The sequence below is a fragment of the Papio anubis genome, chromosome 14, assembly GCF_008728515.1.
Source record: "Papio anubis isolate 15944 chromosome 14, Panubis1.0, whole genome shotgun sequence".
Lineage (NCBI taxonomy): Eukaryota > Metazoa > Chordata > Mammalia > Primates > Cercopithecidae > Papio > Papio anubis.
This window is the reverse complement of record NC_044989.1, coordinates 86874526-86898127: the sequence shown is the minus strand read 5'-3', so window position 1 is coordinate 86898127 and position 23602 is coordinate 86874526. Positions and strand designations below refer to the sequence as shown.

At 47.2% G+C, this 23602-nt stretch overlaps 1 protein-coding gene across 6 annotated transcripts in view; it reads left to right on the top strand.

The window, feature by feature from the left end:
* The first annotated feature begins 3919 nt into the window (after positions 1-3919).
* The window catches only part of REEP1 (receptor accessory protein 1), a 122582-nt gene continuing 102899 nt past the window's right edge, over positions 3920-23602 (top strand). For 4 of the 6 annotated variants that reach the window (XM_009184595.4, XM_003908925.4, XM_021925032.1 and 1 more), the window contains exon 1: positions 3923-4098. In XM_009184595.4, coding sequence (XP_009182859.1) covers positions 4067-4098 — 32 coding nt within the window. In that variant the 5' untranslated portion in view covers positions 3923-4066. Of the gene's footprint in view, positions 4099-23602 lie in introns of all 6 variants that reach the window. The other 2 variants (XM_031655327.1, XM_021925031.2) reach the window with 1 other exon arrangement.

The window sequence follows — 23602 nt, the reverse complement described above, 5'->3', positions numbered from 1 at the left end:
GCACATTGGGAGGCCAAGGAGGGTGGATCATGAGGTCAGGAGATCGAGACCATCATGACTAACATGGTGAAACCCCGTCTCTACTAAAAATATCAAAAATTAGCCAGACATACTGGCGGCTGCCTGTAGTCCCAGCTGCTTGGGAGACTGAGGCAGGAGAATGGCGTGAACCCAGGAGGCAGAGCTTGCAGTGAGCTGAGATCACGCCACTGCACTCCAGCCTGGGCAACAGAGCGAGACTCCGTCTCAAACAAACAAACAAATAAACAAAAACAGTTGCTTCTTTTTTTTATCCTGTTTTTCTAGTTGTTTGCAATGGGAGGACAATTCTCACGGCAGCCAATGCTTCATAGATGAAAGTGGAATTCTCTTTTTTCTATTTTCAACTTTAAAAATCCCAAGTGAGATCGTTGGCCCAGTTTCTGTTTGGTGATTACCCATAAGCCAATCAAGGTAGTGAGGGCATCTAAGAAAATCACAGTTTCTAAGGTTGGAGTATGGGGAGACTCATTCCCCAGTGAAAAACAGAGAACTCTTCCCAGAAGAAAGGGGAAGGGCACAGGGTAAAAACAGAGGAGAGACATCTACTATCAAAGCAATTCTTATGAAAAAGAACTTGGCCGGGTGCGGTGGCTCACGCCTGTAATCCCAGCACTTTGGAAGGCCGAGGCGGGCGGATCACAAGGTCAGGAGATGAGACCACAGTGAAACCCCGTCTCTATTAAAAATACAAAAAATTAGCCGGGCACGGTGGCGGGTGCCTGTAGTCCCAGCTACTCAGGAGGCTGAGGCAGGAGAATGGCGTGAACCCGAGAAGCGGAGCTTGCAGCGAGCCGAGATCGTGCCACTGCACTCCAGCCTGGGCGACAGAGCGAGACTCCGTCTCAAAAAAAAAAAAAAAAAAAAAAGAAAAGAAAAAGAAAAAGAACTTGAAGTCAAGCAACTGATAGAGCTGTAAGAGTTCTATTGTCTAGAAGGTGGAGTCCATTCCCTGGCCTCATGTTTTCCAGGACCAAGGACAAACAAGAGGAGGTCCAGGATAGAGAGATACAATAAGTGTAACAGTTACATGGAAAGAGGCAGAATGCTGTAAAAAAGCAACTTTCTTTCTTTCTTCTTTCTCCTCCTCTGCCCATCCAAGTCCGCTCCATGGACAAGTTCTTTCTCATCCCTTGTGAGAAATATGGGGTTGATCTCACTAGTTTTCTGGTCCTCTTCAGCTAACAAAAAGACCTCAAGATATTTTAACCCCATGAATAGTTTCATTTTGGTAATTTAAATGCTCAGTCCTGTGCAATAGTCAAATCTGAGAACTCTACTTATAGGGAGTAGGGAACCAGCATGTGGTTACCTTCTCCTTTATTTTCCCACCAACGGGGTCTCTTTGAACCATAGCCCATCCCCTCCAGCGCTCCCCCTGCAAGATGGGTAATAGCCTTTCTGACCCAGGGAGTATAGGTGAGGGGTATGGATGGAGGGGAAGGGGGGTCTCGGGAAGGTCCTCTGTGCTGGGTGCTGTCCTGATCTAGCTTTGGTGTTCTCTGCCTAGTGAGTATGGAAAACTTTTCCCTGTGGAGCATTGTTTTACCCGCATAACCTTACCTTGAGTGAGATATGGTGGGGTCAGACACAGATCAAGAAGAGAAGCAGGAAAGCGTTTCAGAGCTTTTTATATCCACAGTTTCCTGGAGAGATCACAGCACACCATGCAGGGCCACTCACGGCCAGGGTCTGTCACGGAGAGAGGGAGAGAGGGGAATTGTGGACAAACACCTTTATCATGGTTTCTGAGGGAAGGAAAGGGTGAAATAAGGCAAGCAGATATAGGACTGGCTAATTTGGATAACTTCAGTGGGTTCTGAAGCACAGGGGCTGTAACAAATTGTTTGGTGCCTAGCCCTGGGGCAATTAGGGCAGGTGTACAGTGTCCCACGTGAGAACCTGCTAACGGAAGTGGTTGGGAGTGTGGGGTTAATACACTGCTGGAGAAGGGGAACTGACCAGCCTCCAGCCAGAGTCTCAAAACTGGGTCAAGGCAGCATGAAAAACTGCTACGTTACAGCTATTTTATGGGTTCTTTGGAGACCTGAGATATGAGAGCATGTCTCATCTGCAGTCCTTTTGTTGTCCGTGAAATGTTTCTTCTGTCTATACAGGCACACACACGCACAGATTCTGCTATACCTGAGGGTACTAAGCTGTCTCCTGCGCTTCTCACATGTGACACTGAATTACACATGACACCATCATCAGCAAAGGACAGGGCACCGAGAGCACCACGCAGAACCTAAGCTATTGGAGGGTGGGAAAAGTAGCAGCAGAGCCAAGGAGTAGAGGACAAAGCGTTTCCAGTGTAACAGAATAATGTACTATCTGAGGCCGGGTCTAGGGTGAGCAGAGTGAGGTGCTCAGTGACGGTGCAACATGTAAGAGGTGCCATAAAACTCAGCAATTAGGCCGGGCGCGGTGGCTCAAGCCTGTAATCCCAGCACTTTGGGAGGCCGAGACGGGCGGATCATGAGGTCAGGAGATCCAGACCATCCTGGCTAACACGGTGAAACCCCGTCTCTACCAAAAAATACAAAAAACTAGCCGGGCGAGGTGGCGGGCGCCTGTAGTCCCACCTACTAGGGAGGCTGAGGCAGGAGAATGACGTAAACCCGGGAGGAGGAGCTTGCAGTGAGCTGAGATCCGGTCACTGCACTCCAGCCTGGGCGACAGAGCGAGCCTCTATCTCAACAAAATAAAAATTAAAAAAAAAAAAAAAATCAGCAATTAAGATACATAATAGGGCCTGGCGCGGGGGCTCACTCCTGTAATCCCAGCACTTTGGGAGGCCGAGGCGGGCAGATCACGAGGTCAGGAGTTTGAGACCAGTCTGGCCAACATAGTGAAACTCCATCTCTACTAAAAATACAAAAATTAGCTGGGCGTGGTGGCGCGCGCCTGTAATCCCAGCTACTCATGAGGCTGAGGCAGGAGAATCACTTGAACCCGGGAGGCGGAGCTTGCAGTGAGCCGAGATCAGGCCACTGCACCCCAGAGCGAGACTCCGTCTCATAAAAAAATCAAAAAACAAAAAACAAAAAAAAAAGGTAATAGTTAATACGGTATTTTAAAAAATACGTAAAAATGTTTATATAGGGTGCACAAGTTCCCTTTTGCCTAAGACTTCAACTTGGCTCAGCGGGACACTGGTGCTATGCAATCGCGGCTTCTAGTCTCCTCCTAGGACCAGGAGCAGCCCCCAAGGAAAGGCCTTCCCTAGGAACAAGCAGCCCTTCAGCCTAGCCTTGAAGAAGGAGCTGAATCAAACCAAGGCAGGACGATGAGGCATGGCGTGTACAGACAGGGAAAAAAGAAACAGCAAATATTTGAGTCCAAGATGCCTGGAGGGAAAAGAGCTAGAGGACTATTTGGGGGAATGGTCTTGGCAACACGGTTCTAGGCAGGTACCACGATGATATAGGGACTCCGTAGAATTTTAAATAGGGAGGCAAGCGCCCAGGTTTGTTTTTTATGCAGAAAGTGCTTAGCAGGGGACAGTCTGAAGACGTTAGGTCTGGATCCAGGTAAACCCTTTATGAGGCTAACGCACTATTTGAATGAGGGATGACAGCATCCCACCTAGACAGGTGCAGACAGATTCCCGAGGTCCAAGTTCGGACCTCAGTTTCCCTGCTGGAACGCTGAGGGTCCCTGCCCTGCAAACGGGGCCGCCGCAGGGCTCCCTTGGCGGAGCCGGTGCCCTGGGGCGCGCGCAGGACCCGCCCGCCTTCAGCTGGGGGCCAGGGCGAGCAGGGCGGGGCGGGCCCGCGGGTGCCCTGACCGGCTCACCGCCCAATCGCTGCGGGCCCGCGGAGCCCCGGGGGGCTGGGGCCGCAGCAGCCGCCAGAACGTGCCGCGGCTGCGCCAACGCGCGAACGCCGGGCAGGGCGGCGGGCGCGCTCAGTCTGGCGGCGGCTGCCGTGAGCGGACAGACGTGCCGGGAGCGTCGCAGCCGCCCGCGCCGCCCGCAGCCTAGCCGAGCCGCACCGCCCGGGCCTCGCCTGCCCGCCCGCCCGCCATGGTGTCATGGATCATCTCCAGGCTGGTGGTGTAAGTGGCCTTCTCCCGCGCGCCCCTCCGTCCCCTCCCTCCCCGTCCCCGGCCCCGGGCTGCGCGCGCCCCTGCAGCGCCCGGCCCCAGTGGCTCCGGCTATTAATACCCGGCGCAGCTAAATTTAGCAGGTACAGTAGCCGCCGAGGACGCCTGCGGGCGGACGGGCGGCGCAGGACGCGGCTGCTGCCCAGGAGGCAGCAGGCGCTGGTGGCCGCTTGCGGGGGGCTGGGCCGGGACAGCGAGGGCTGGGGCGCGCGGGAGTTCCTTGAGGGCTGCGTCTCGCCGTGCCCCGGCCGCTTTGTTCCCCAGCTCCGTCGATTTGCGGAGGCCCCGAATGGGCGCGCCGCGGGGACACGCGTCTCTCTCCTTTGGGAAAAATGTGCGGTCGCCCGGCGCCGCGGTCCGCCGCCCAGCTTTTGTTAGGTGGAAAGGACAGCGCAGACGAGCCAGGGGCGCTGCCTGGAGGGTCAGCGCGGAAAGTGGGGAGAGACAGAGGCGGGACTCCCAGTGGGGTTGGAAAAATCCTCCTTTTTTGGTGTCTACATCGACAGCGGCAAAGGCAGGTGGGACATGGGAAGACGCATATGAATCTTGGAGTAGACGCCCGGAGCCCTCGGCTCTGACTCTTTGCAGGGGTTTGAGAGACAGGGGCGGGTACCTCCAGGAGTGCACGGGAAATTTTCAAGTGACAGCCACCCGGATGGTGGCGATGACACCTCCCAGGCCTTGCAGGAGAGCGCAGAGTCATCTGGGGTGAGGTCTGTGTGAAGTCATTGGGGGTGGGCGTGGGGGCCGATTTTTCCTTTCAAGCCCCAGGACCCGTAGGCGTTTGAAGAGCTTCCCCGGTGGATTTATTCTCCTTTGGAGATAGACGTGGCTGTTCCAGTCCCTGTTCTTCCCTAACCGTCCTGGCCTGAGTCAGAACAGATTTGCCACCTGCTCTAGCTAGCAGGGGCTGAAATGGGTGTGGGGATTCTAAGACAGGGAGGAGGGTGGCAAGCACCTCGGGCTTTTTCTTTGTCTGAGAACGCGGAACTCTGGACCCCAGTGATTGTGCACCATCACTCCCCACGTTTTGAAACACCTCCCATCTCCCGTCCCTTCTTTACTGATTTTCCCTTCCGAAGTGAATCTCAGCATTGTCTCCTGCCACCGTTCAGGGCTTTCCTCCCAAAGCCAGTGTCTGTGTCTCTCAGCCCCCAAGTCATTTCGTGAAGGCCTCGCCACAGCTGTTCCTGACTGTGGGGGGTTTGCGCTGCATCTTGAGGTGGCACGTTAAACATTTGGAAGATTTCTGCCGGCAGAGCTGACATGAATAATACAGGGAAGTGTCTGACACGCCTTGCCCTGCCTCATGCCTGACCAACACTGTTTTGCCATCAGGGTGGTGGTTCCTCTCTGGGATCGATATTGCCAGTGGCTTCTGGGGAGCCCTCAGGGTGGGGCTGGAGAGTTGCGTTGGCCTGGCTGGTGGGCTCTCTATAGGTCCTGCTGGGCTGGGAGTGAGGGCATCGGGTCCTGGGTCATGTGACTATGATTAGTTTTATTAGCACCTGCATCCCCCCACCACTTTTTTTTTTTTCGTTTTTGTTTTTGAATCACTCTGTCCCCCAGGCTGGAGAGTGCAGTAGCACAGTCTCGGCTCACTGCAGCCTTAGCCTCCTGGGTTCAAGCGATTCTCCTGCCTCAGCCTCCCAAATAGCTGGGATTACAGGCGCTCGCCACCATACCCAGCTAATTTTTGTATTTTTAGTAGAGAGGGGTTTCACCATGTTGACCAGGCTGGTCTTGAACTCCTGACCTAGTGTTCTGCCCGCTCAGGCCTCCCAAAGTGCTGGGATTACAGGCGTGAGCCACCGTGCCCAGCCCCTCCCCCTTTTTTACAATGGGCAACTGATGAGGGTGGAGAGGAGAGGCATACATTTGGGAGGTGTCTCAGGGACGTGCTATTGCTTTCTAAAACCACCACACTCCCCAGAACCGAGACTTCAGAGAATTTAAATTATCTGTGGCCAGCATTCTGTGGCCTAAGGAGAGTTGATGGGATTTGAGATTGTTATTTCCACCATCAAGTCCAAAAGCTCAGGGATAGCACTTATCCCCCAGTCCCTAATTCGCTGTAGAAACCCAGCATGAGCATATTGATTATGAATTATGAACATCATTTTTAATAAGCAATCCCTGTTCGGTGAAGACAATATTTGTTCATTACGGGAAAATTAGAAAAGATAAACTGAAAAATCATCCACATTTCCACCACACAGAGATAACTAATAATAATAATGGAGGGCATATTCTTCAAGAAATTTTCCTGTATACATATACGTACATATATTTATAATTCAAGGATATTATTGATTCAGCCCAATATTCTACACTCCACACACCTTGAGGAACTTCTTATCAAGAGGAGGAATACTGTGTTTGGAGTCAGAATACCCGTGGTTCAAATCCCAGTTTTGCCTCTTGCTAGAAGATCCCAGTTCACAACTCAGATCACAGCAGATGCTAATCCGCAGCTAGTTCACCTCATGTTGCTGTTGCAAAGATTTCCATGACACTTGATATATAAGTTGCCAAGCACCACGGAGAGCACTAAATCAATGATAAGTCCCTCCTTCTGTCCTCCCCGGGAACCCTATGAGAGGTTATCAGGGGCTCTCAGACTTAATTTACTCCTGCGGGTTTCAAACTGGGTTCCCTGAGGGCCACCCAGCCTGAGCAGATGGGCTCTGGGCTCCTCATCCCTGATTCAACCCAAGCAGTTCCCTTTTTGTTTGTCTTATATATTGGGGTTCTAGATAAAATACAGTTCAGAAAAATATATGGGTTTTACTGCTAATAAAAACAACTGATCTAGTCCTCCCCCTCATCTGCAGAGGAAATGTGCCTTGCCCAAGGACACAAGATGAGCTGGTAAAGAAAACAGGCTCTGGATTTTTAGCCCAGTCCAGTGCTTTTTCCACCTTCACTCCCCACTGCCAGTTGAAAAATTGATCTCTTTCAAGCTCCCTAGACCTCTAGCATGGGAGCATCCTATGGTTTTATCTGCAAGTCGCGTTTTGTGTAAGCAGTCTTTTTATGGTTTTGTAAGCCTCTGTCACATCAAGGAACATGTAAGGAAGACCTATCACTGTGTTCTGAGGATAGAGAGGGAGTGTCTTCCTGTCTTTGTGTGGTCCCAACCATCCAACCAGAGGTATCACGACAACCTGATGGCCTCCAGGGACAGCCAACCAGTGCTTGTGGATGTCTCTGCTGCTACTGGCCATGAGCATTTTGAAGAAAGTGATTGTGGCTTATTTCCCTTTACAACCTTTTTTCCCCTGCCATGGGTCTTTCACGAAGTACCTGGCACCTGAATGCACTGAGTGAAGGTTGGTTGTGTTGAAGGAAATCCCAAGCCCTGGGGACAAGCAGAGTGGCAGACTAGTGCTGTCCCCTGGGGACGGAGGTCAGCAGGCATCAAGATAGGCTTGTGCCCACAGGCAAGGCTCTTAGAATGAGGACCAGTTTGAGATGCTTCTTTCTTACTAGCTCTCTTTCTCCTAACTTCCTTGGCTCAGCCTGTAAATAATTAAGGAAGAAATACTTAGTGCAATAGCACTCAGAACCTGGTTGATACCTTCATAGGACACAGGGACTTATTTAGGACTTGCCTGCTTGCCTCCTTTCATTTTCTTTACACACAACTCAAGGTCTAGGCATGAATGAATTTCAAACTGGGGAGAGCATATTTTTGTGCACCCTTTTGGAGGGGGGACACCAACGTTGCTCTGTGACTTCTTGGAAGACTATGCCATTTTGAAGCATTATTCTAAGGAGCAGATATTGCCTCATTGTCTTGGCCAAGGCCCAGAACGTTGGCTGAACGGATCAACAGCTTCTCACCCCTTATGGGATTAGTAGACTAAAACCCCAACTCACTACATGGGGAAAAGAGAGTTCTAAGTCCACAAAATTTTCTGAATAACTAACGGCTGTGCAGAAAACATTTTATTTCCACATAGCACATTTTTAAAAATACTAGTTTTTAGAAAATACAGTGTGATGATCAAGACAGAGTCTTAGTTTGATAGGTTGAAGATATGGCTGGGATTTGGAGCATGAAGTCTGTCCTGGGTCAGGGATATGAAAATGGATGGGGCTGGGAGGAATGTGGATTGTCCTCAAGATGTTCCCCAACTGTTGCAAAACAAATGGAAAAAAAAAAGAAAAGATCGTAAATCCTTAAATATAAGCTAGCCTTTCTTTGGGGCCTGCTTTTAAAATGTGGCATGCAGGAAACTGATTCAGTTAATGGCGGGTTCCAGTTGGTTGAGGATTGATTTCCTGGCACCGTGCTGTAGTGCACTGTGGGAGCTGGGTAAATGTTTCCGTTGAATTGTGAAAGGAAAGATGTTGGGCTAGTAGGCAGCAGACATGGGTTCTAGCCCCAGTGCTGACCTGAGCCACTGCCACAGTGCTAAGGCCGACTCCCACCCACCTGGGCCAGCTCCCTGTCTAAGAGACAGGTTTCTGGCCACAGTCACCCTGCAGGTCCTTAGAGCTCCAGGAGTCAGTGTTCCTCTAGGTCCCTTCCTTCCCCAGCTGGCCTGTATGCATCATGTTTATTTATAAACAGGAGGAGTATCCTCAAGGAAGTGAAGAATACCAGCTTAGATTTCTCTGCTGTGGAGCTGCCCTGTTTCTTTGTTTGCTAACCCTGCCTACCTGCTGAGAAGTAGCTTTCATGCACTTCTTCCCGCTGTGTCTTATTTGAGGTTAGCTGACAAGGGAGGGTCTCACCTGGTTATTACTGGGTCAGTCTCCCCGCTTCCTTCTGAAGCCAGCTATCTTTTTTGGAGGGTGTATTATGTCAGGGGAGGAGGAGCCCTGGGGAGAATGAGGGAAGTGGGAGTCAGGCCCTCTTTGGCCACTTAGTGAGGCTGCTGTTTTGTGTACATGTGAGTGTATGTGAATGAGTGTGTGTGTGTGTGTGTGTTTCCAGGGAAGTTCGGGAGGCTAGGGAAAGGAGAGACACGGCAGTGCAGCAGCCATAGCACGTGATACCTTTGGAATTTCACTGCCAGGGATGAGCCACACACATGCCCAGCTGGTTACCAGAATTCTTAGTCTGGGGGAGTGTTTCCAACCCCCAACGAGAAGTAAGGGAGGGTGCACTTGGGCACTAAGGATGTTTTCCTCTCGATTCTAGGACTTGGGAAGGGAATTGGGATTCTTGAGGAACTGGAAGTTGGATCATTATATTCAGAGTATTTATTCTGAATTTTCAGATCTCATCTGTCTTTATATGGAAGCACATTATTTTCACTTTGGGTTTTTTAAGTCACACCGGGGCTTCCCTGGGAATTCAGGGAAAGAGGAACTATAGATCAAGGACCAACTTGAAATATAGATCAAGGAAATATAGATCAAGGACCCCCATACAGTAGGGATTTCAGAAGGAGTCTTGAAAGGTAATTTGGTATAGGCCTTCAAGCATGCGTGGGTACCCAGACCAGGGATGGCAAGTGAGGTTCATCTCTTTTGATTAATGTGAGGCTGCCTAGGACACTGTCTTGAGGAGCAAGAAGCTGAGTTCGGCTCAGTGGGGAAGGAGTCCTAAGACTGCTTTATGCAGGGAAGATGGTGATGCGGCACACGTGTTGGTTCAGTATTTGCGCTTCCGGACTTAGCTTATTCCTGATCAGAAAAGGTTTGCCCCATTGTCAGATTTACTGGATTAGTAAACAGAGAGCATCTGTTATTTGAGTTAACATCTCCTCCTGACATCCCATCTCTCCCTCTCCCTGTGGCCTTGTCAGTCACCTGGCAGTTCTAGGACAAAGGTGCCTCCTGTTGCCACTGTAGGGAGCTGTCCAGCCTAGCTGTCTTGCCCTGCTTCTCTTTCCTCTTAGGACTATCATGCATAGCGTATACTACATTCCCTCCCCATTTTTTTTTCCTTTTACTGATCACATCTCAGTTAAAGTCTGCCTTAGACATTCTCCTGCATACTTATGTGTGTATATCTTTCCCTCCTCTTTGTATGGGACTCTGGATAGTACTTTGGGCTGCAAAACTAGTTTTCCATTCCCTTCTGGTAACATGCTCCATCCTGCCTCCCTCCACTCAGCCACAAAAGTCAGCATGTGACCCAGGGCTAGATATGCATTTCCCTGGGCACGGACATTGGTCCAGAGGTGGGCAGGTGACCCAAACTGAGATCCTTCCCCAGGGTTTCTTGATTTGGAGCTGCGGGAGAATAGCCTTGTCTATGGGGCCCAGAGTTGGAAAGATATGAAGTTAGGGCTGAGGCATCTAAACCCCCTGGCATACGTGAAGAAAGTCCATAAGCAAAAGTGGAGAATATAGCAAAGCAAAAATAAATGGAGATGAGACTTGGGTGAGAGAAAGAGGCTGGCACAAGAGAGTCTTGGTTTTGGTGGCTCAGGCCCCAGTTCCTACAGCTGCTTTTTTGATGCCATGAGCTGTCCCATATCCTAGAATGAAAACTTTAAATGGTGCTTATAATCAATTAAATATTTGTTGTTAGGATGGACTAGAGCATGCTGCAGTAACAACTCCTAAATCCCAGTGGCTCAAGAAAAGAAAGGTTTATTTCTTGCTTTCTGCAGCCTGTTCACTGTGGGTTGGCAGGGGTACTCTGCTCATCATATTCACTCAGAGTCCCAGGCTGCCTGGGTTTCCTTTGTCTTATCATTATAAGACATCAGGATTCTGGCTGGGCACAGTGGCTCACCATGTAATCCTAGCACTTTGGGAGGCAGAGGTGGACAGATCACTTGAGCCCAGGAGTTTGAGACCAGCCTGGGCAATATGGCAAAACCCCATCTCTACAAAAAAAAAAAATACAAAAATTAGCTGGGCATGGTGGTGTGCACCTGTGGTCCCAGCTACTTGGAGGATGAGGTGGGAGGATCACTTGAGCCCGGGAACTAGAGGTTGCAGTGAGCCAAGATCACGCCACTGCACTGAGCCTGAGAAACATAATGATACCCTGTCTCAAAACACACACACACACACACACACACACACACGCACACACACATACCACAGTTCACTGTGGTAGGGAGAGAAAAATAGAGAGTCACACACTGGCTCATAAGTACCTGCCCCTGGAGATAATAACTTGCCATTTCTGCTCACATGTCATTGGCCAAACCTGAATTCAAAGTGGGTGGGGAATTACACTCCTCACTAAAGAACAGCCCTAATGGCCACCATATATGTTGAGTGAATGACTCCTAGCCAGCTTTGCAAACCTAGATATGTCCTTGGCATAATACGGTATTGTGAAACTGGGAGAATCCTGACATAACTCCTTCAATCTCTACACTGGAAATATCTCTCTCACTTCCCTTTTAGTCCCTTTATTCTGTTTGTGAGTCAAGAAAGGAGGTCTTAAGTCTGAGGAGAAATTAGCAATTACAAAGAACTGATGCCATTCCATAGCTAAAACCTTGGAAGGTGCCCTCTGGCTTTCACTACACTCTCCATATGTGTCTCTACCTTTCTCCATGAAACCTCCCTTAGGTCCCCTAACCAAGAAAGATTTCTGTCCTATGGGTCCCCAGAGTGGCATTGTCACTTTGTTCCTGGTGCTGTGGTGGTCTGTGCATTGATATCCCCTTACAGACCACATCTGCTTCGTTTCCCTCACAGTTTCTTATATGCAGTAGGTGCCCAGCGAGTGTGTGTTGGATGGTGAATGAGTCAGGACCTCACTCCTCAGAGTGTGGTCTGTGTACCAGCAGCATTGGCATTACTGGAGTAGTTAGGAATGCAGAGTCCCAGGCCTAGTGAATCTGCATTTTAACAAGATCCCCATAAAACCTGAGAAGGGCTGAGTCAGGAGACAGGGTGCCATCATGTCCCCTGTGAATTGAAAAGAGATGGACTTGCCTGAGGTTCTCATTATTGCCTGTGGACCTGGGGCCCGAGATTCAATCGCAAGCCACCATTTGTGCTAAACTGTGGTTCATGCTTTCTGGTTCTGAGAGGTTCTGACCCCAACTTTTTATGATGAGTTCTAAATAGCATGCCTGGACTCGGTCAACCCAGTGCCCAACCAAGAACCTTTTGATATGGACAGGAGGCAGGGAAATACTGGGTAGAAGAGGGCAGTTCCCTGGCAAAGGCCCCACCCTCAAGCCTGGAAACTGCGGCCCTAAATGAGAACAGTTATCCCTGTTTTCCTGCCCAAATGTTGCTTTTTCCAAAACCACTCTGGCCCGTCACACTCCGCATCCTGTACCCACAAAAACCCCAAACTCCACTGGCAGAGAGGCAGAGTGGCGTGGCAGAGGAGAGAAGAGAAGCATCGGAACGTTGAGAGGAGTTTGGCCAGGGATGGCCGCACTCCAGGGGAAGATTATCTTCCTGCTGTATCCCCTTTCCAGCTCCCCATCTCGCTAAGAGCCACCTCCATCACTCAATAAAATCTCTGCATTCACCATCCTTCAAGTCTGTATGACCTGATTCTTCTGGATACTGGACAAGAACACAGGTGCCAAGAGGGCAGGGTGTAAAAGACTGTCACCGTGACTCTCCACTGAGCTGGTTAACAGCCATCTGCAGATGGCAACTGCTAAAACAGCATTAATTGTAACACACCCCTAGATGCTGCCAGGGAACCAGAGCCAAAAGTGCTCACCCCAGCCCTGGCACCCTCTCACCTGCATGCTTCCCCTCCTGCAAGGGGTTTGAGCACTGTAGGCCGAGTCAGCAAGCCACACCCCTGTCACAAGTCCCACAGAGGGGTCAAGGGAGTCCTCCTGTTTCACTTCCTTTTTTTTTTTTTTTCTTTTTTAAGATGGAGTCTAACTCTGTTGCCAGGCTGGAGTGCAGTGCCACCATCTCGGCTCACTGCAATCTCCGCCTCCTGGGTTCAAGCAATTCCCCTGCCTCAGCCTCCCGAGTAGCTGGGACTAAGGGTGCACACCACCACACCTAGCTAATTTTTTGTATTTTAGTAGAGACGGGGTTTCACCATGTTGGCCAGGATGGTCTCGATCTCCTGACCTCATGATTCCTCACCTCGGCCTCCCAAAGTGCTGGGATTACAGGCATGAGTCACTGGGCCCAGCCTCCTGTCTTACTTTCACAGATGGGCTGCCTAATTGTGATCAGTGTAAAATTTAGTCTTGTCACAACTGGGGCTTACACTGCCAAAGCTATGCCTGTCAGACAGAATATTGGGCTGAGAGGGTCACGCTGCTCAGAGGAGAGGGAATACAACCCGTCTTGAGAAAGAGGCTGGTGAGCCCGGCCAGCTGATGCTGGAGATTCACGTTGGATTTCCAAGAACATGCAAGGACTTTTTTTCATGAGCACGTGAGGTTGAGAACCACGAGTCCACATGTGCCCCTCCTGAGGGAGTTGCAGGATCCAGCAGGATCTGTGCACACTTCAGGCTGCATGTTGTGGAATTCAGGCTTTTTCAGCAAGTTCTCCTAGCTCTGCCTTTAAAATACTTGCCTGTCTACCCATGACTCCCGCCTCCACCACTGCCACCAACCAAATACTGTTGCTCTCCTGGACCATTGAAAACCCTCCTGACTGTTTTCTCTGCTTCTATTCCTGTCCCTCCAGTGATCTCATTAAAATGTTAGGTAGGGCCGGGCGCGGTGGCTAACGCCTGTAATCCCAGCACTTTGGGAGGCTGAGGCGGGCGGGCGGATCATGAGATCAGGAGATCGAGACCATCCTGGCTAACGCGGTGAAACCCCGTCTCTACGAAAAATACAAAAAATTAGCTGGGTGAGGTGGCGGGCGCCTATAGTCCCAGCTACTTGGGAGGCTGAGGCAGGAGAATGGCGTGAACCTGGAAGGCAGAGCTTGTGGTGAGCTGAGATTGTGCCACTGCACTCTAGCCTGGGTGACAGAGGGAGACTCCGTCTCCAAAAAAACAAACAAACAAAAAAACCCAGTAAGATAGGCCATCTTTCCCATGCTGTTTAAAAACTGCTCCATCTCACTAGGAGTACAACTCAAACTCCTTGCCATTGTCAACAACACTCAACAAAGTCTGGCTCCTGCCTATCTCTGACCTTACCTGGCAGTGGCCTCCCCTCTCTCACTCGGCTCTAGCCTCCTCACTATTCTTAGAAGGTGGCAAACTTGTCCCATCCAGCAACCTTTGCACATACATATATTAATAATATATATTATTTCTATAATAGAGCTACCAGTTAGAGACCTAGAATAAGTTTTTTTAAATAAAAAAAAAGAAATAAAGCAAAGAACTGAAAATAAAAGAAAATAGCACAACCTGGGGGAGAGAAATAGGCCCATGTGGAAAAGAAGCACTTCTGGAAGTAAAAAATAAAGTGTTGACATTAAAAATCCAATGAATAGGTTAAAACGGTGAAGGATTGAATACCAAGAAGGTGGTGTTTTTCACACTGCGTCTTAGAGCTAGAAGGAGTCTTGGTGATGTCATGCCCTTGTTCGACAGACAAGGAAGATGGGGACCCACAGAGATAGGTGATCTGTTAAAATCACTAGCCTAATTGGCTAGGCCAAGACTTAAGGCCAGGTGTCCATGTTCTGAAAATGTTTTAATGTGGGAAAGAGAGCAAGCTTGTTTTATATGGTTAGAGAATTGGACTAGAACTAGTGGGTGGCTAGAAGACAAATTTTTGGCTTTTTGGAAGGAAAAGGTTTCCAGTAGTTGGCACTGACAGCACTGGGCTGCCTTGTGCAGCAGGGAGCTCCTGGCTTTCAACCCTAAAACTGTCCAACCCTAAAACTTTATGATTTTTTTTTTTTTTGAGATGGAGTTTTGCTCTTGTTGCCCAGGCTGGATTGTAATGGCATGATCTTGGCTCACTGTTACTTCTGCCTCCCAGGTTCAAGCGATTCTCCTGCCTCAGCCTCCTGAGTAGCTGGGATTAAAGGCATGCACCACCATGCCTGGCTAATTTTGTATTTTTAATAGAGATGGGGTTTCACCATTTTGGTCAGGCTGGTCTTGAACTCCTGACCTCAGGTGATCTGCCCACCTTGGCCTCCCAAGGTGCTGGGATTACAGGCGTGAGCCACCATGCCTGACCAAAACTTTATGATTTTCATCTTTTCCTTATACTGGTTGAGGAAGAGAGAGAGAAGAGCTATTAAAAATATTTCCTTTTTCAGTGATTAGGGCTTCTATCCTTGCTCAAGATTGATTGATTGATTGATTTATAGCTTGGTCAATTTATTCATTGATGTACTGCTCATTTTTTTTGACCATTTGATGCACGCCAGGCACCAGGGATATAAAGATGTATAAATTCTGATTCTATCTTTGAGAAGTTTATGAGGTCACATAGCCAGTCACTGGGAAACTGGGACTTGAGTTCAAGTGTCCCTCTGCCTGCCCAGTGCTGTTTCCATTGGGTGGATATTTTGTGGGTGTGTGTGTGAATGACTTGTCTGGCTTTGGTTGGAAATTGTAGGGATAAACCCTTTCAGCAGGGGAAGTGGTACATCTTACATATGAAGGAATTAAACCACTGCTTCGTCTTCCTACCGGGGGGACACTGTGGCATCCAATGTTGGAGAGAAGAGAAGGCAGAGGACATGTGCTAAGTGGAAAACAATCTGAGACAAAGAGGTGAGTGAAGTCAAACATCCTTTCCCACTGTATTAGTCTACGATTGCTGCTGTAACAGTTAACCATGAATTTAGTGGTTTAAAACAACAAAGGTTGTTCTCTTGCAGTTCTGGAAGTCAGAAGTCTGAAATGACTCTTTTGGGGCTAAAATCAAGATGTTGGCAAGGCTGATTCCTTGTGGAAGTCCCAGGGGACACTCCATTCCTTGCTGCTTCCAGCTTCTGGTGGCTGCCAGCATTCCTCATGGCTACATTGCTCTAGTCTCTGCTTCTGTGATCACACTGTCTTCTGTTCTGCCCTTACATCTTCCTCTTAGGACACTTGTGATTACATTTAATCACATTTAATCACAAATCAAATAGGACCCACTTGAATAATCAAGGATAATCTCCCCATCTCAAAAGCCTTAATTTAATTCTACCTGCAAAGTCCCTTTTGCCTTATAAGGTAACAGTCACAGGTTTTAGGAATTAGGACCTGGATATCTGCAGGCCATTACTCAGCTGACCACACCCAAGATCACAGTTCTTACAGCCTCCAGACTGAGGGGAGTTCATCTAAGAAAAACCTAAAAAGGGGGAAACACACAAGGGAACACTTTGATGTTCTAATGTCTTTATCTTCATTTTTATTTATTTATTTACTTGTTATATATTTTTTTCTCTTTTTTTTTTTTTTTTTTTGAGACACAGTCTTGCTCAGTCGCCCAGGCTGGAGTGCAGTGGCACGATCTCGGCTCACTACAAGCTCTGCCTCCTGGGTTCACGTCATTCTCCTGCCTCAGCCTCCCAAGTAGCTGGGACTACAGGTGCCCGCCACCATGCCTGGCTAATTTTTTTTATTTTTTCTTTTTAGTGGAGACGGGGTTTCACTATGTTAGCCAGGATGGTCTCGATCTCCTGACCTCGTGATCCTCCCACCTTGGCCTCCCAAAGTGCTGGGATTACAGGCGTGAGCCACTGCGCCCGGCCGTTTTAATTTTTTTTAGAAGACAGGATCTCATCCTGTTGCCCAGATTGGAGTACAGTGGTGACATCATAGCTCACTTCAGCCTTGAATTCCTGTCTTCCAGCAATCCTCTTACCTCAGCCTCCCAGGTTGCTGGGATTATAGGTGTGAGCCACTGCACCTGGCTTCTAACATCTTATTTTGTCTCGGTTTCTGGGCTCTCCTCGATTTGCAAAAAGTAATAAATGAGTCAATAGAAAAGACTATTTATAAAGAAAAGGTGGTTAGGGGATAATGGATAATAGTACAGTGAACACTCATTTACTCATCGCCAGTTTAAGAACTAGAACACTACCTTCATTGTATGAATATACCATAATGTAACCTATCAAGTGAACTCTTGATGAATGTTTCGGTTGTTCTAGATTTTTCTTTTGCAGTCTCTCCAAAAGAGCGCTGCAGTGAGCATTCTTGTGTGTTTCCTGGTGTACCTTTGCACAGGTTTTGTTAGGGTTAGTCTGGCTGAGGCAGAAGAGAATTGCATCTTCTACTTGACCAAATAACCTAAATTAAGTTTCCATAGAAAAAGGGGCCTATCCTGGGGCTTTTTATCCTGTACCGTTGATCACTTTGACCGACCCTGCACCGACACCACACTGTCGTAATTACCGTAGCTTGACAAAAATTCTTGATGTCAGGCTTGGCAAGTGCTCCACCATTTGTTCTTCATAAACTGTTCTCCAAAACTGTTTTCTTTCAGCAGCGGATGCTATTCCATTTGCACCACGTCTTTACCATCACTTGATATTCTCACACTTTAGAATTTTTGCCAGTCTGATGGGTACCAAATGGAATCTCTTTATGGATTTAATTTGCATTTTCCTGAACACTGAGCATCTTTTCATATGTTTATTGGCCATTCATGTTCTCTCTTCTGTGAAGTGCCTGCTCAAGTCTTGCCAGTTTTTCTCTTGTCCTTATCTTATTGATTAGTGGGAGTTCTTTAACTCTTCTGGGTGCTAAACTTCTGTCATTTATGTGTTACAAATGTCTTCTCCCAGTGTGTGATTTATTTTATCATCTCTTTTATAGTCTGTGTTGATAACCAGAAGTTCTTAATATTAATGCAATAGACATCATTTTTTTCACTTATAGTTTGTGCTTTTTGTGTCCTAGGAAAATAAAATTGTGAAATTATTCTTCCATATTGCTCGTAGCAGTTTTCTAGTTTTTCTGTTCACATTTAATTTCTTAATCTATCTTGAGTTGATTTTTATATATGATGTGAAGCAGCAGTCTAATTTTTTTTCTTTTTTTCTTTTTTTTTCCCCACATGAAAAGCCAGTTATCCTGGCTCTATATATTCAAAAGTTCATGCTTTCTCTTCAGACCTGCAATGCCCAGCCCTGTCATAAAGTGAGTTTCTATAATGTGCAGGCCTGTTTCTGGACTCTTCATTCTGTACCATTGAATAGTTCGTCTGCCTGCCGTAGTGCCACGCTGTGTTAGTTACCAGAACTTTATGAAAAATCTTGATCTCTGGCATGGCAAGCTCCCCACCTTGTTCTCCTTCAAGAGTGCCTTAGTGCAGTAGTACCCAACCTTTTTGGCACCAGGGACTGGTTTCATAGAAGACAATTTTTCCATGGATGGGCATTGGGGGGCAGTTTTAGGATGAAACTGTTCCACGTCAGATCATCAGGCATTAGTTAGATTCTCATTAAGGAGGTGTGCAACCTAGGTCTCTCGCATGCACAGTTCACAATAGGATTCGTGCTCCTATGAGAATCTAATGCCGCTGCTGATCTGACAGGAGGTGGAGCTCAGGTGGTAATGCTGCTGCTCACCTTCTGCTGTGCGGCCAGGTTCCTAACAGACCACAGACCGGTCTCCAGTCTCCATCCCTGTCTGCAGCCCAGGGGTTGGGGGCCCTGCCTTAGTGCTTTCCTCTCCCATAATACATATTTAGAATTAGCTTAGCGTTATGTGTTATTGCACATACACCAGCACACAAATCTGTTGTGATTTTGATTGGACTAGCGTTGAATGTATGAAACAATAGAATATTGATTTTCTTCACTTATTTTTAATTTTTGGAGACAGAGTCTGGTTCTGTTGCCAAGGCTGGAGTGCAGTGGCACAATCATGGCACACTGCAGTCTTGACCTCCTGGGTGCAAGAGATTCTCCTGCCTTGGCTCAGCTTCCCAAGTAGCTGGGACCACAGGTGTGTGCCACTGTGCCCGGCTAATTTTTGAATTTTTTGTAGAGACATTGTCTCACTATGTTCTCACTATGTTGTCCATGCTAGTCTTGAACTCCTGAGCTTAAGCAATTCTCCCACCTCCACCTGGTCTCCCAGGTGTGAGGCCTTTTATTTTTTTAAGACAGCATCTCACTCTGTTGCGCAGGCTGAAGTGCAGTGGTGAGTGCAGTGGTGAGTGCACTGCAGCCTCAGATTCCTGAGCTTAAGGGATCCTTCTGGTCTCAGCCTCTCGAGTAGTTATGACTATAGGTGTTCACCACCATGCCCAGATAATTTAAAAAAAATTGGGGGCCAGGTGCAGTGGCTCATGCTTGTAATCCTAGCACTTTGGGAGGCTGAGGCAGGTGGATTCCTTGAGTCCAGAAGTTCGAGACCAGCCTGGACAACGTGCTGAAAACCTGTCTCTACCAAAATAAATACAAAAATTAGCCAGGTGTGGTGGCGCACACCTGTGGTCCCAGTTACTTGGGAGGCTGAGCCAGGGCAGGAGAATCTCTTGCACCCAGGAGGTCAAGAGTAGCTGTGGTCCCAGCTACTCAGGAGGCTGAGGTGGAAGGACTGCTTAAACTCAGGAAGTCAAGGCTGCAGTGAGCTGTGATGGTGCCACTGCATTCCAGCCTGGGTGACAGAGCAAGACTCTGTCAAAAAAACATTTTTTTTTTATTTTTAGAGACAGGTTCTGTCTCTGTTGCCCAGGCTGGTCTCCAACTCCTGACCTCAAGCAGTCCTCCTACCTCGGCCTCCCAAAGTGCTGGGGTTACTGACATGAGCCACCATGCCTGGCTAATATTGATGTTCTTTTTTTTTTTTTTTTTTTTTTTTTTGACACAGAGTCTCGCTCTGTCGCCCAGGCTGGAGTGCAATGGCACGGTCTTGGTTCACAGCAACCTCTGCCTCCCGGGTTCACGCCATTCTCCTGCCTCAGCCTCCCAAGTAGCTGGGACTACAGGCACCTGCCACCATGCCCAGCTAATTATTTTGTATTTTTAGCAGAGACGGGGTTTCACCATGTTAGCCAGGATGGTCTTGATCTCCTGACCTCATGATCTGCCTGCCTCAACCTCCCCAAAGTACTGGGATTACAGGCGTGAGCCATCACACCCAGCAGATGTTCTTAATATGTTTGTTGCACTCCATAAATATGGTGTCTGCCTTTATTTATTTGGGTCTTCTTTAATGACTTTCAATAAAATTTTGTAATTTTGCTATAAATGTCATACACATCATTTGTTAGATTTATTCCCAGGTATTTGATATTTGTTGATGCCATTGTATTTATTATCTTAATAAAATTTCATCTTCCAACTGTTGGAAGAATACAACCTTGCTTACCTATAGATTCTTTTTGGTTTTCCAGATAACTAGTCATGTCATTTGAGGATAGTGCAACATTATGCCTTTCTGGTCATTATTCTTTTTTATTTCCCCATTCTGCCCTGGTTTGGATTCCCAGTGCATGATGACTAAAATTCGTGAGGCAGATACTCATCTTGTTCCCGACTTAAAAAGAAATGCTTCAACATTTTCCTATAAAGTATCATGCTTGCTGTAGGGTTTTCAGAAATATACTTTGTTACTCTCAAGTGATAGTTTGCTCAGAGTTTTAATAATGAATTATTTATTTATTTGTTTTTTGAGATGGAGTCTCGCTCTGTCACTCAGGCTGGAGTGCAGCGGTGTGATCTCCGCTCACTGCAAGCTCCACCGCCTCCTGGCTTCATACCATTCTCCTGCCTCAGTCTCCCAAGTAGCTGGGACTACAGGCGCCTGCCACCACGTCCGGCTAATTTTTTTGTATTTTTAGTAGGGACGGGGTTTCACCGTGTTAGCCAGGATGGTCTCGATCTCCTGACCTCATGATCCTCCTGCCTTGGCCTCCCAAAGTGCTGGGATTATAGGCGTGAGCCACTGCGCCCGGCCAATTAATGATATTATATTTTATCTAATGCTTTCATTGAGATGATGTTTTCTTTTTGGTCTTTAGTCTAAGTGGTAAATTGCATTAATTAATTTTACCATTAAACCAAACTTGCCTTCCTGGATAAACCCAATTTGGTCATAAAGTTGTTTGTGCTTTTTTCTAGTTAAAATGATCCTGGAGGAGATTCGCTAATATTTAGGATTTTTTTAAAGCTATGTTTGTGAGTGGTTTTGGCTCTGTCATTTTTGTATGGTTTTGGTATCAAGATTGTGCTAGCCTCATAAGCTAAGTTGGGGGTGTCTCATCTTTTTCTGCACTCTGAGATAGTGTGTGTAATATTGGATGTCTTTCTTAAAAGGTTAGTAGAATTTGCCCATAAAATCCTCAGAGCCAGGGGCTTTTTCAACAGGAAGATTTTAAACTACTGATTCAATGTATTTAATGGTTACAGGTTTATTCGATCTTTTTGGATCAATATTATTTTAGGACTTAATTCATTTCTGTAATTTTTCAAATTTATTTACAGTTAACAATATTGCTTCTGCACCCTATTCCTTCTCCCCTCTTCTTCTAGCACTCTCATTAGACATGTGTTAGATGTTCCTACTCTGTCTTTCAAGTCTCTTCACTTTGGCCTGGTACACTGGCTCACACCTGTAATCCCAGCACTTTGGGAGGCCGAGGTGGGCAGATCACCTGAGGTCAGGAGTTTGAGACCAGCCTGGTCAACATGGCAAAACCCTGTCTCTACAAAATACAAAAATTAGCCAGACTTGGCGGCAGGCACCTGTAATCCCAGCTACTCAGGAGGCCGAGGCAGGAGAATCGCTTGAACCCAGGAGGCAATGGTTGCAGTGAGCCGAGATCATGCCACTGCACTCCAGCCCAGGCAACAAGAGTGAAACCATCTAAAAAAAAAAGTCTCTTCATTTCTTATTTCTGATTTCTTTTTCTGTCATTGCTGCATTATGAATAATTGTGTGCACATCTGACTCTTTAGCCATGTCTAATCAGCTGCTAAACATATTCGTTGATTTACAATTTTTTAATTATTAGATTCTAGAAATTCTATTGAGTTCTGTTTCAAAACTGGCCATATTTTATGATGTCTGTTCCTTCTACATCTTTTGAATTCCTTTTTATTCCTTTAAACATATTAAACATATTTATGTTATGTTCAGAGTCTGATAATTCTAGCATCTAAACTATTTTTCAGGGGCAATTTAGATCTGTTTTTTCTGGTGGCTCCCAATCAAGGTGCGTTATGTGTTTTGTAATTTTTTCTTTTTTTTTTTTCACTGTAAGCTTGTATTCCTTGGGATTTTATCTGTAGGAGTTCTTTAGGCCTGGGTCAAAGGTGAATTCTTCCAGAGAAGATTTGCATTTGCTTCGGTTAGGTGTCTAGGGAGACTACCAATATTGGACTACTGAAAAGTAATTTCTTGAGATTTTAAAATTTTGACCACGTGGGTAGTGTAAATTTGGGCTGCAAACTTATGTGAGGGTGAGGTTAATGGTTACAAGTTTTCAGGGGAAATACGGTTTCCTCCTCACCTGCTGCCATGACTAGAGAATGGGTGTTTTTACTTTAACCTTTAGCGATTGCAGCAGGCTTCTCTCTCTTCGCCCTTTTACTGATGACGCAGTGCTTTGGGGTCTGAATTAGTTTCCTAGTGCTGCTGGCACACAACTGCGTGGCTTAAACTGACAAAAATTTATTCTCTCACAGTTCTGCAGACTGGAAGTCTTAAATCGGGGTGTACCATGCTCTCTCTGAAGGCTGTAGAGAAGAATCTGTTCCCTGCCTTTCTCTTAGCTTCTGGAGGTTGTCAGCAAGCCGCGCCCTTTTTTGGCTTGTAAATGCATCACTTTAATCTCTGCCTCGGTTGTCACATGGTGTTCTCCCTGTGTCTGTCTCTTTTCCTCTTTTATAAGGGCACTAGTCATATTGGAGTAGGGGCTACCCTAACCTAATGATCTCACCTTAGCTTGGTTATATCTGAAAAGACCCTTTTCTTTTTCTTTTCTTTTCTTCTTTGGCAGAGTCTCACTTTGTTGCCCAGGCTGGAGTGCAGTGGACGATCTTGGCTCACTGCAACCATTGCCTCCTGGGTTCAAGTGATTCTCATACCTCAGCCTTCCAAGTAGCTGGAACCACAGGTGCCACCACCATGCCCAGCTAATTTTTGTACTTTTAGTAGAGATGGGGTTTTGCCATGTTGGCCAGGCTGGTCTCGAATTCCTGGCCTCAAGTGATCTGTCCATCTCGGCCTCCCAAAGTGCTGGGAGTACAGGCGTGAGCCACTGTGCCTGGCCAAGACCCTATTTTTAAGTAAGATCACATTCACAGGTATTGGGGGTTAGGACTTCAACATATCTTTTTGAGCAACAATTTAATCCATACCATGGTCCAAGCTTTATAGAAGGATGCCCTGGGTCAGTGTTACTCAAAATGTGGTCTGGGGACCATACCATTACCTCACCTAGGAGTTTAATAGAACTATAAACTCTCAGCCTCGCCTCCTCCAGACCTACTGAATGAGAATACCTGAGGTTAGGGCCCAGGAATCTGTGTGTTAATCTACTCTCCAGGCTATCTTATGCAGGCTGAAGTTTAAGAAGCGTTGCCCTAGACTATGTCTCCTGTACTTGACACTCTGTCAAGCCCTGTAATTTGAAATTCAATGCTTCAGTTAGCAAGTGCCCTTAATTTACCTTTCTAGGGTTCCACTTTGACTTTGCTTTTGGCCTCTTAAGCATTTTAC